The 11,658-nt window shown below is 35.1% G+C and overlaps 1 protein-coding gene across 4 annotated transcripts; it reads right to left on the minus strand.

The window, feature by feature from the left end:
* Positions 1-1,778: 1,778 nt before the first annotated feature.
* LOC140836199 (uncharacterized) lies at positions 1,779-8,986 on the minus strand. 4 transcript variants are annotated; one of them, XM_073201589.1, is made up of 7 exons: positions 8,927-8,986; positions 8,720-8,770; positions 7,018-7,609; positions 6,847-6,933; positions 3,424-3,460; positions 3,217-3,315; positions 1,779-2,017 (listed from the first exon to the last, which is right to left on the minus strand). In XM_073201589.1, the coding sequence occupies exons 3-7, from the start codon at positions 7,557-7,559 to the stop codon at positions 1,919-1,921; spliced, it is 864 nt and encodes a 287-aa protein (XP_073057690.1). In that variant the 5' UTR covers positions 7,560-7,609; positions 8,720-8,770; positions 8,927-8,986; the 3' UTR covers positions 1,779-1,918. The 4 variants fall into 4 exon arrangements, with proteins under 4 accessions (XP_073057690.1, XP_073057688.1, XP_073057691.1 ...); XM_073201587.1 differs by having other exon boundaries at positions 6,847-7,609; positions 8,927-8,982; XM_073201590.1 differs by lacking the exons at positions 6,847-6,933; positions 7,018-7,609; positions 8,720-8,770; positions 8,927-8,986 and adding exons at positions 3,552-3,659; positions 3,726-3,902; positions 4,017-4,084 and having other exon boundaries at positions 3,407-3,470.
* Between the last annotated feature and the right edge of the window lie 2,672 nt (positions 8,987-11,658).

Below are 11,658 nucleotides of genomic sequence, written 5' to 3' on the forward strand. Positions count from 1 at the left end.
GCTCGAGTTCGAGACTAGTATCTGCGATGTGAGTACCATGTTTCATTGGTAGGAGACATTGTGATGTCCGAGCATGCAGATAGGTGCTCCTTGTAGAGTGCACTGAACAACCCTCCATAATGGACTTTCCAAGTGGTTCTCACTTATCGAGTGGAAAAGTCCTAGTTTATCGTTGTACACCATTAGTCCTTATGTCCCAAAACAACATTGAGACTCTATGTGCTAGAATTACACTTTGACTTGTTTACCGACTCTCATGGGGTCATCAGGTGGCAAGGTTGGGTGTTCTGTCGAAACATATAGGAGTCGATGCATTGTAGTCAGGGATTCACCGCTTACCTTCGGGTATGGATATCCTATGTGTTCTCATGTGTATGTAGGTTGAAATCTCTGATCAGAATATGGTGGTAATTATGAAAGGGGTTTCATAGATTACCCATCGATGCAACTACGACATGACACATAGTATCGATTCATTGACAACTCTCGATAAACCAATGGTTGTCGAATCGTTCGGGATATATGAGTTGAAGAGACCGTACTGTACGCTAACCATAATTGAATGGTTCTTGCAGGCACTATCATTTGATACCTAGGGAATCATGTAAGCGATGCTGCTAGGCATATAACATGATTGGTTGGGTACTATCAGACTTGAGTTCTGACGTTCTTGTTATCAAGAAGTTGATAAGTAAGAATGGAGCTATTGGGGTATGCTTATATAAGGACATCACTATGTGAAAAAAGGGTTTTTACTTCGGATATTATCTGAAGTAATATGGTAGTTAAGTGCCGAAGTATATATACGTGAAGTAATAGATGTACCTTTTACTTCGCATAATACCTGAAGTTGTAGTATTGAAAATACCGAAGTCTTTTGGCCGGTTTTGGGAGGAAAACCGGTCCGGAATTGGACCGGTGCCGAAGTAATAAATGTGTTGTACTTCAGCGATTATAGTGAATAATGAAGTAGTATATTATATATAACTTCATCTTAATTATTATTTAGCGACGTAATTTATAATATTTTACTTCATTATTTTCAATAATAGAAGAAGTAATTCAGCTGAAATACTTCGTAATTATGTATTTTAATAAAGTAATACATTCAAACAACCTCACAATTTATCCTATTTGTTGAAATAAATTTATTCTATAACTCCAGCATTTATCCTATTTGTTGAAGTATTTTATATTATGTTACTTCACAAGTAACATTTAGTGACGAAAGAATTAATGTGTTTTACTTCATTGATTATAGTGAATAAGGAAGTAATATATTATATATAACTTCATATTAATTATTATTTAGCGACGTAATTTATAATATTTTACTTCATTATTTTCAATAATAGAAGAAGTAATTCAGCTGAAATACTTCGTAATTATGTATTTTAATGAAGTAATACATTCAAACAACTGCACAATTTATCCTATTTGTTGAAGTAAATTTATTCTATAACTCCAGCATTTATCCTATTTGTTGAAGTATTTTATATTATGTTACTTCACAAGTAACATTTAGTGACGGAGTAATTAATGTGTTTTACTTCATTGATTATAGTGAATAATGAAGTAATATATTATATATAACTTCATCTTATATGATGGTATTTCACAATTATCATTTAGTGACGAAGTAATTAGTTCTAAATACTTCAGTAATTAATATTTTGGTGAAGTAATTGCGCAAAACAACTTCGTTTGTACAGAATCCATAATTGCAATATATGACTTAATACACTATTATAATTAAATTCATAAATTATCCATCTAAAAATAATTAATAACCACGAATCCGTAATTACATATTCATCAATCCACAATTGTAACCCAAAAAATGCATCCAGAAAACCAAAAGTATATCCAAAAATCCACAATGACAAACAAAATATTTATCCCAACATACACCTTCCATCTAAGCACCTACATGAGAGTAAACAAATTCACTCCATTCACTTCTGACCTCGTCAAATTGACATTGGGTGTAATATTGATTCTTGATGCATCCTGCAAACTGAAATGTGAAAAAGAAAATACATTAGATTCTTCTATTTCAAATAAAAACCACCCAAATAGAAAAATGATGTAGCATATCGAACACCAAGCAAATTTATTTATCCATGGACCATTAACGCACAACAGGGAAACAAATTCAATCAACTCGATTTCAGTTTTGAGGAATATAAAACAAGGTGGCAAATGTAAGCATTGATCTATGAAAGAACAGAGTGATCCATCCAATCAAAGAAAAAAACACTAAACTTTTGCACTTGCCCACAAATTGTTTCCACCAAAACAAGCAATCAATCACAAATCATATGCTGAATTCAAACTTTTATCATATGTTTGATCCCTTCAACTGCACCCCAATCACCATGCATTCAGAGAAGAAAAATAAGGAAAAACAGAAGGAAAAAAAAAACAGAAACGTTATGAACAAGTCTTACCAGAAAAGACAGAGAAGAAGAAAAATAAACAAAGAAAATATTGAAAGTAGATGCTGGACTGGAAATTAATACATACATATACAGGAAAGGAAGACCAATAGACAGTGATTATTTGGCTATGCCTTCAATAGTGCTTTTTGTTTAAGCAAATTACTAGAACAAAATAAAGGACACGTGGATGTCAATGACAGGTTTGTTTCATTGGAACTTGGAAGAAAAATGAATGTAAGCACTTGAGTAGATTTAAGATGAACATTTTATCATTTCCCCAAAGAAAATGCTAGAATTAGGCCACTACCTTATCGCCCATATGCACAGTGGACAAATCATGCAAGTAAAACCAGTTCTTATAAAGCATTGACTATAATTATGTAGCAGCAATGGAAACGATTCGCATCACATAAAGGATACAATGAATATTATAATATTCTATCAACTACAATGATAGCATTTTCCCAATGTCCCAGAGACGTGATCCCAAACCAACCCCCAATGTATCAAATATATTAACATATATTAACTTTTTTAACACTAATATAAAATATATCACAATGACAACAACTCATCTCAAGCAATTATCTCAACAATAAAATATATCTCAATGGCAACACATTATCTCAACAATAAAGCATATTCCAATGGCAACACATTATCTCAACAATAAAATATTGACCAATGGCAACACATTATCTCAACAATAAAATATATCTTAATGACAACAATTCATCTCAATCAATCAACAAATTTATCCGAAGAAGAAACTCACCATCTTCTCCAAGTGTGGATCATCGCAATCGACAATCTCTTTCATGTACCTCATGACACAATATCCACACTCAACCGAACCACTTTGTTTCATATTACCCTATAATGGAATTTTAAAGTTAATGCAACAATCACAATCTAATTAATAACCACTACCAATTCATGTATTCACAAATAAGTACGATACATACCGTCAATATTTTATAACCTGGCCCTTTAGAAATACCCTGAGAGGCATTGTACATCTTCACCCCACTACATTTTAAAAAGTAAGAAGTTATTTTTTTGCATATTTTTAAGTTAATGTATTCGAAATCAACATAAGCTACTACCTACTTTGTCACAATAGTTTTCCATGTATCATCTCGGATCCTGTTAGACGTAGAATCCAATAAATATACCATATTCTTATCTTCGTTAACGATTGTCAAGATCCAATGATACCTTGAAAAATGAAATTACATCATTGAGTACCATGAAGTAGACATCTATAAATAACTAAATTCTTACCCAGTGTTGTAGGGGATGAAGCATATGCTATCTCTACACACTGCTTCCAATTGGTCAGCAATATGTTGTGACAAGTCACGGCCATCTGTGCCAATCGGGCATGTAGGAATATTACCGGGATCCACAAACGAAAAAAAATCAGCTTTGTCTTTTTTCTTCAAATCTTTGTAGAGGTGACTGCATGATATAGATGCACAAATATATCGTTTAGAAAATTTTCAAAATATGAACAACTACCACAAAAAATATTATATAAATGCACAAATATTGTAAGTTAGACATTATATATACCCCATGTAAACTAAAATTTGTCTGGCACCGATCTCCCTCATCTCCATAAAGCGTACGATATCTTCTCTTAGCAAACTTATGCTTTTAGGACGTCCAAACAAAGCGTCCTCAAAATTAATACATATGGTATCCGATTCATTCAGCAATCGAACAACATGAGAGTAGATATACTTGCACGACATGGGTAATGTTTTCTCAATTTCTTTGAAATTGTCGCGCTGACCAGGAACATTCGCAAGCACATCTGATTGAGGTTTCCCCTTCCTCTACAATTTAAAATATTATTCATAAAAGTGCTTTAAAATAAAACATTATTCGAGCAACATATATGACAGTTACAAACACAAAGTCAAATGAAAACCGAAAGTACTTTTGTCGTTGGAAAAATAACACACTCTTTAGGCCAACCAACAATGACTCCAACAGCTTCATTGATGATTGTTGGTCCAAACTTAATTGGGATCGGAAGCTGTGCTTTTGCATCTAAGACAACATCAACAGATACCTTGAAGTTATCTTCCCCAAGTGGAACATGGTGAATCATAACATTTGGTTGGACCTCCTTCTGATATTATTGTGCCATAAGCCACCACGTTTTCGCGTTCCTTTACAACCAGGTGACATTTTTTCCCCTGTCAAGAACAAAAAGACATGATATATTTTGATATGGAGGTGAATAGAATTTAATTGACATCAAAATTCAGAAACATACAACCTTCATATTTGAAGTGCCACAATCATAAACTTCTTGCACAACATCTGACAATTTTGAGTCTTTCACTCTTGAGAACTTGTTTAATGCTACAGTTTCAGAAGATCGATCATTGATTAATGGAAGCACAGCAGCAAGTTGAGACCTCAGCATCTCCAATTCAGCTTTCAAACTTTTAGTCTCCTCCGATTGTGCTTTTACATTTTCAAACACATCTTTTGATATTGTCTCTCTCTTCTTCCTTGGAGTTTTAAAGTATACTTGTGGTTTTACGAAACCTCCCACACCTCGAACCCTTCCATAGTGTTCTTGGCTTCCTAAGGCAGCGGTTAACACGTCATTCATTCCAGAAGATTTGAACTCTCCTTTGCCTTTCTTTTCCAACAATTCATCCTAAAATTGGAGACATGACAAATCAATTCACAATCTACAGTGTTATTTATCTAGGCAATATGGTGATTGAATAAAACTAAACATTTACAATTTTTCCAGCTACTTCGGATGTCTCCGAACATGTTATGTTGCCGGATTTGTCTTCTCGAGCTTTACGCCAAAGCACAGATCTATCAAATTCCTCATCTTCAGCTACCAATTTTTTGTTCCGCTACAATTTTAAAACTCATATGTTTAATAACATGAAGAACATGCTAAAAATTACAAACATATTGCTCTGTTTCTTACCAGTTCAGCCTCCAATCCGATGTAACCCTTGCGAGACATTCTGTGGTGATATTTACAATGCATGGTCCGTTGTTTTTGTTTTTCATGATAACCTGCATCATTATGTTGGCTCAGTTAAGTATTGAATTTAATATATTCGTGAGGAAACATATCAATTATTAAAGTACCTCCCATGATGGATCCAATCTCGCATCCACAAATTCTTTCCAATCCGCTAGTGGAAGTTGATACTGAATTGGTGGAGAAATCAACTTTTCAGGATTATCTTTGTTCGATGAGAAACCTTCTGGGACTTTTATATCCATTATCGACTGACAAACTTGTAACTTTTCTTTTTTTGTGAATGAGCATGCAGCAGGAGGAAGATATGTTCTTTTTTCACCAAATTTAGGTGCCAATTCAGGCCTAACTCCCATTTGAACCATGTCCAACCTAGCTGCCACATTGTCCTTGGTTTTTCCTTTAACATTCATCAAAGTATTAATGAGAGATTCGAAGACATTTTTCTCTATGTGCATCACATCGAGACAATGCCTAACATGCAGGTGTTTCCAATAAGGAAGATTGAAAAAAATTGATTTCTTCTTCCAACATTTTCTGAAATCTGTTGATCCAAAATCTTTTTCTTCTTTACTATCTTCCAAATTATTGTCCTTTGCATTCTTTCTCTTTTTACTAATCTTCTTTCCAAAAACACACCTTATTTCAGAAAGTTTGTCAAACAAAGCAACCCCAGATAATGGTGTAGATGATTCTCCATGTTCTTCCATACCATCGAACTCTTTCATTTGCCTCCGATATGGATGAAACCGTGGTAGGAATCGTCTATGACCAACAAATGACATTTTATTCCCATTTTCCAAATGCTTTGCACAAGTATCTTCTTTGCATACTGGGCATGCATAATAACCATGTGTAGTACATCCACTAAGGTTACCATAGGCTGGAAAGTCATTGATGGTCCATAGTAAGACTGCTTTAAGAGTGAAAAATTGTCTTCGATAAGCATCATACACACCATCAACTCCATCCCACAGTCGTTGCAAATCTTCAACTAACACATCAAGATATACATCTATATCGTTTCCTGGCTGTTTAGGCCCTGAAATGAGCATAGTTAGCATGATGAATTTTCTCTTCATACACATGTTTGGAGGCAGATTATAGGTGACCAACATAATTGGCCAGCAACTGTACCGACTACTAAGGTTGCTATAAGGATTAATGCCATCAGCTGCAAGTGCAAGGCGAAGATTTCTTGGTTCACTTTCGAAGTCGGGCCACATATGATCCACCAACTTCCAAGATGGTGAATCAGCTGGATGACGCAACTGACCGGGAACTCCTATGGTTTCTGCATGCCATGTTAAATTTTTGGAGGTATGTAGAGATTTAAACATGCGCTTAAATCTTGGTATGGGAGGGAAATACCACAACACCTTTGCAGGAACACCTTTCTTCTTGGTTAGCTTCCACCGTGACAAGCCACATTTAGGGCAGTTTACGCAATCTTTATATTGTTTCCTATAAAGAATGCAATCATTGGAACAAGCATGAATCTTTTCATGACTCAACGCCAAACAACTCAATGTCTTTTTTACATCATACATTTTGGTTGGCAGGTTGTGATTATCTGGTAGCATATCCCCAAAATCCATTAGTAGATCGGAAAATAGAGCGTCACTCATCCCATGCTTTGCTTTGTTGTTGTATAGTTTCACAATTGCACTCAACTTTGTGTAACGCTTACATCCATTATACAAAGGTTTCTCTGCTTCCTCCAAAAATTCCATAAACGCTTCTGGATTTTCTGTATAGTTATCATATGCTGCCTCACACATATTAGTGGTTTCAAAGTTTCCGTGATACTTACCAATTGGCTCCTTGTTCGTGCTCCAATTTACTTTGTCACTTTCAGCAGACTCACCGTGCCAAATCCAATTCACATAATTTTGACTAAAACCATGGAAATAAAGATGCTCTCGAATGGACTTAGCTGGTCTTTTTTTAAGATTTTTACATTTGCAACAAGGACAATGAATTAAATTGGGGTCAATATGAGATTTCTCTAAACAACCTCTGATAAACAGTTCCACACCCTCCTCGTACTGTTTTGACCTTCTATCCAAGTGAATCCAAGATTTATCCATTTCAATACAGCAAAATACCAGAAATATATAACAATAAATTTGATCTAAACCTGAAAATATTACATTTAAATGTCATTTTCAATTTAATTTGTTGAACGCAAAAAAAACGAAATAAGACTACCTATTGATGAAAATAAAGCAACATTGGTAAGTAGACATTTTAATCAGAAAAATTAGTACACAAATCATGCCGATTCCGAAAAAAGAAAAAGTTAAACATTTTCTTTAAGAAAAATAAAAAAACAATAAAATAACTTAAATGGTTTATTTCCTCAAACACAACGAAGGCGAATTTTACAGATCAATAACAATTAGCTTAAAAACCTTTACAAGCAAAATAAAGACTTCAAACCCCTTCTATAAAATCCAAATTAGTTCCTGGCAATTAATTACTAATATATTAAAGGCACGCTAGCTTTCCCTGTTTAACTACACGACTAGAGATTAAAATTAAAAAAAAAAACTAGAGGATCAAAGAATCAAAGAGACTATGGTAGACGACAAGCTACAAGGTTCTTCGGGCTGTCTCTTCTCACACTCTCTTTTGTCCATTCTGTTGGACCCTTGCTAGCTTAGCTGTAGGGAAGCTTATTATTTTAATAACATCAAATAATATTTCTTTTATCTCTTAAAACTCGAAATGATAAGATATTTAGTACAAGAAAGCATGGTTAATTTGGAGATATGGGCGCCAGTTATAGGTTTCTGAATTCTGAATAAACATATTTTAGTTTGTCTCGGATATATAAAAAAAAAAATTAGTACAAGAAAGCATGGTTAATTTGGAGATATGGGGTTCTGCATATCTGTGTTTTTAAAACTGAAGCATATATGTCTTAACTTTTATGACTGATATTTAAAAATTAGGAGGTGCATTTTAGGAACAAGGCAGCAGAACAAAATAATATACAAAGGAGGTGCATTTTAGGAACAAGGCAGCAGAACACCAAACCAAATCATAATGCACAGAATCTCAAATACAACGACATTGGTAGGAAAACATATAAGCACAGAATCTCGAATATAATGCAACACTAAGTGCAAAAAATTTTAAGGGACGCACACGTCGGGTAGAGGAAGTAACACAAGCAGAACACCAAACCAAATCATATACCAAAGTAGTTCATTTTAGGAGCAAGCCAGCAGTAGGATTAACTCACTTATTTTTCTCTTCCACTCCACAGCAAAATGGAAACCGGTGCTTCAAAACCCTAAACATATGAGTAGAACAGAGGAAAACATATAAGCACATAATCTCGAATTTATGCAACGCTAAAATAAAAATATTAAGAAGGAAGAACGCGCTGGGTAATGAAATTAACACAAGTCGAAAACCATATTCGAGCAGGTCCAAGGCAAACACACACCCAAATATCGCTTTCCGAGGCGAAGGAGAGTAGCAAAAGAGATTGAGTCTCGCACAGGACAATAGAAAGAGATGGGCGTAAGGCAGACGAGAACGACAGAAATTTAGGAGGAAAGAACGAAGTTACTTGTTTACCTCTCAGACTGGCACAACCTCTTTACTTAATTGAGACCCTACGTAGAACTTATCGGCTCATCTATTTAATTCGCTTGTGTTTCAGATCGGCGACGGTTTATGCCAATCCATCGCTATTTTTAGCGACGGTTTAATTTAAACCGTCGCTGATTTATAATATCGCGACGGGTTCTTCTTTAACCGTCGCTCAAATTCGATATTAAATTAATAAAATTTATCGGTTCAGTTTTTTACTTCAGTAAGACCTTTTTTTATTGGTTTGTTACTTCATCAAAAATAATATGCCGAAGTAAAATAAAAAAAAAAATTAAAGTGAAGCCCGTGTTTTTACACAACCGAAGTAATATATATTATTTTACTTCGCTTGTGTTATTAATGAAGTTATTGGTAACGTATTACTTCGTAATTATTTTTGCCGAAGTAACGTCTGGCGAATTAAAATGTCATTTTTCACATAGTGCATGTTTAGTCTGAATCACATGGAGATGTGAACCCACGGCTAGTTGTATCAATGAACCATTGAGGGCCACACAAGTGCTAACTTTCTAGATCCCGTTGAGAAGTTAAAATAGTTCAATGTGTTGAACGACTTATAAATGAGTTTATAAGCGTAAGAAAAAATAAAAGTATGACTTCTATGAGAGAAATGTAACTTTTAATTTATGAATGTGTTCCAAAATTAAAAGTAGGCCAAATGAATAATGTATTTGAAAATTGTGATTTTTATAAACATTATTATGGACTAAATTAAATTAATTCAAGTGTTGAATTAATTAAACACTAGTGGGCCTAGTAGAGTCCAAATAATTAAATTAATTCATGTGTTGAATTAATTAAATAACATTGGGCCTTGTAGAGCCCAATTGGAAATAATTATTAACTAGTGGGCTTGAGTAAAATCAAGTAAAGTTTAATTGAGCTCAAATATGTTTGAGACAATTAAATTAAAAAGTCCATGGGCCCTTTGTAAATGTTACAAGCCCACTAGGTTTTGCATGCTTGAGAGTGAAGAGTTGTGGATTACTTTTTGATTAAAAAATTGCATGGCATGCAATAAGGTATATCTACTTTTCCCACAACCTAGACAACTCATCACTCTTCCACTCCATCCTAGCTTGGCCGAAAATTTTCAAAAGTTTTTCTCTCCATTTTCTCTTCATTTTGGTTGAGGAAATCTTGCACTTCTCTTTGAAAAATCCTCATATTTTTCTAGTGCAAAATATGAGGGGATCTACCTAGTTGGTGGTGGGCTTTATTTTAGAGCAAGGAGTGCTCTTTGGAAGCTTGTAGATCAACTCATCCATTCAAGAGCTAAGGTGTTTACACCTTAGTTGGAGCCATCATCAATCCTTGTGATTAATAGGTATGATTTCTTTACACCCTATGAATGTCATAGTTGTGTTTTTGTATATGCTACAACACTAGTACATATGTGGCCGAAATTTTCTTGTTGAAAATTAATTTTGAACTTCCGTTGCACTTCCGGGCAACTAAAAATCGATCCCTTTCACTTGTCCCATAAACGGGCTCTCTCTGTGGCCTTTTCCATAACGATATCCTCATAAAATTGTAAGTTCACCGTTCCTTCTTAAAACGGATCCCCCACATACCCTCTAATATCTTTGTAATAGTCAATTCATATCCTTCAAAATATTTTTTCCTTTTTAAATCATAAAATATCATGGTTTTCAAAAAATAACATTTTAATAGTGAAAATTGTACAGCTTTACCATAAATCGTAAAATATCATATTTTCAACAAAATAATGATTTTATATCATTTATCATGCCTTATGACCCTCCGGGACGCTGCCAACCCTTTTCTTACTACCCAGGTATAATTTGAATGTTTTCCCCCTAAACGTAAAATTTCTCGATTTTGACTTTCTCTTACTTTTACTGACTTTAGACCATCCAAAATAATTATTTATGCCTAAATTAAATTATATATATTTTAATTTCACGTAAATTCAAGGATTTCAATTTAATTATTAATTCGAGAAGCGTTTAATTCCCGAATTAATTCATACTTTTATATTTTCTTCCCAAATTTTAAGCATAGACTTTTTATACCTAAAATACCATCGTGAACCATGAAGCAACCCCCGTGGACCATGGTTCGAGCCCTTAACCATTAAACTTGATAATTCGAAACCTAGCTTGGTTGCTTCAAGCCACCTCCCGATTCCATTGAGCCATGGCCGAGCCACCTCGAACCAGACCTGACCATAGAACTCCTAGACCACCCCTGACCAGCGCACCTAGACCATAACCCCACAGCCAGCCGCACGAGTTCCCTCCTATCACCAAAGAACGCGGCCCAAGCTTCCCCAAGCCAAATCAGACCGGCGCTGCACCAGACCTGGTCCCACTCTTAGCCTCCTTCCCTAGACCCTACTAGACCAGCCTAGACCAAGACCTGAGCATCACAAAGCACAGATCGTGGCTCGCGATCAATGCGCATGGGAAGAGTCCATGATCATGGACTCTTCCGTAACAGCAAACCACGGGTCCTAGCCATGCTAGGACCCTCCCAGACAATGAACCATGACTCACACCTAGCCCCAACCATCCCTGGCTGAGCCACAAGCAGCCCCTC

Source organism: Primulina eburnea, chromosome 7 (genome assembly GCF_022965805.1).
Source record: "Primulina eburnea isolate SZY01 chromosome 7, ASM2296580v1, whole genome shotgun sequence".
NCBI classification, from domain to species: Eukaryota; Viridiplantae; Streptophyta; class Magnoliopsida; order Lamiales; family Gesneriaceae; genus Primulina; species Primulina eburnea.

Excerpts from the sequence above, each read along its gene's own strand:
- LOC140836199 (XM_073201587.1), bottom strand. The coding sequence starts at position 7,559 with ATGGATAAATCTTGGATTCACTTGGATAGAAGGTCAAAACAGTACGAG. Across the intron at positions 3,461-6,846 it reads AAAGGTGTTCCTGCAAAGGT|ATGTACAATGCCTCTCAGGG; the intron begins GTTGTGGTATTT and ends AGTGGGGTGAAG. Across the intron at positions 2,018-3,216 it reads ATCCACACTTGGAGAAGATG|TTTGCAGGATGCATCAAGAA; the intron begins GTGAGTTTCTTC and ends TTCACATTTCAG.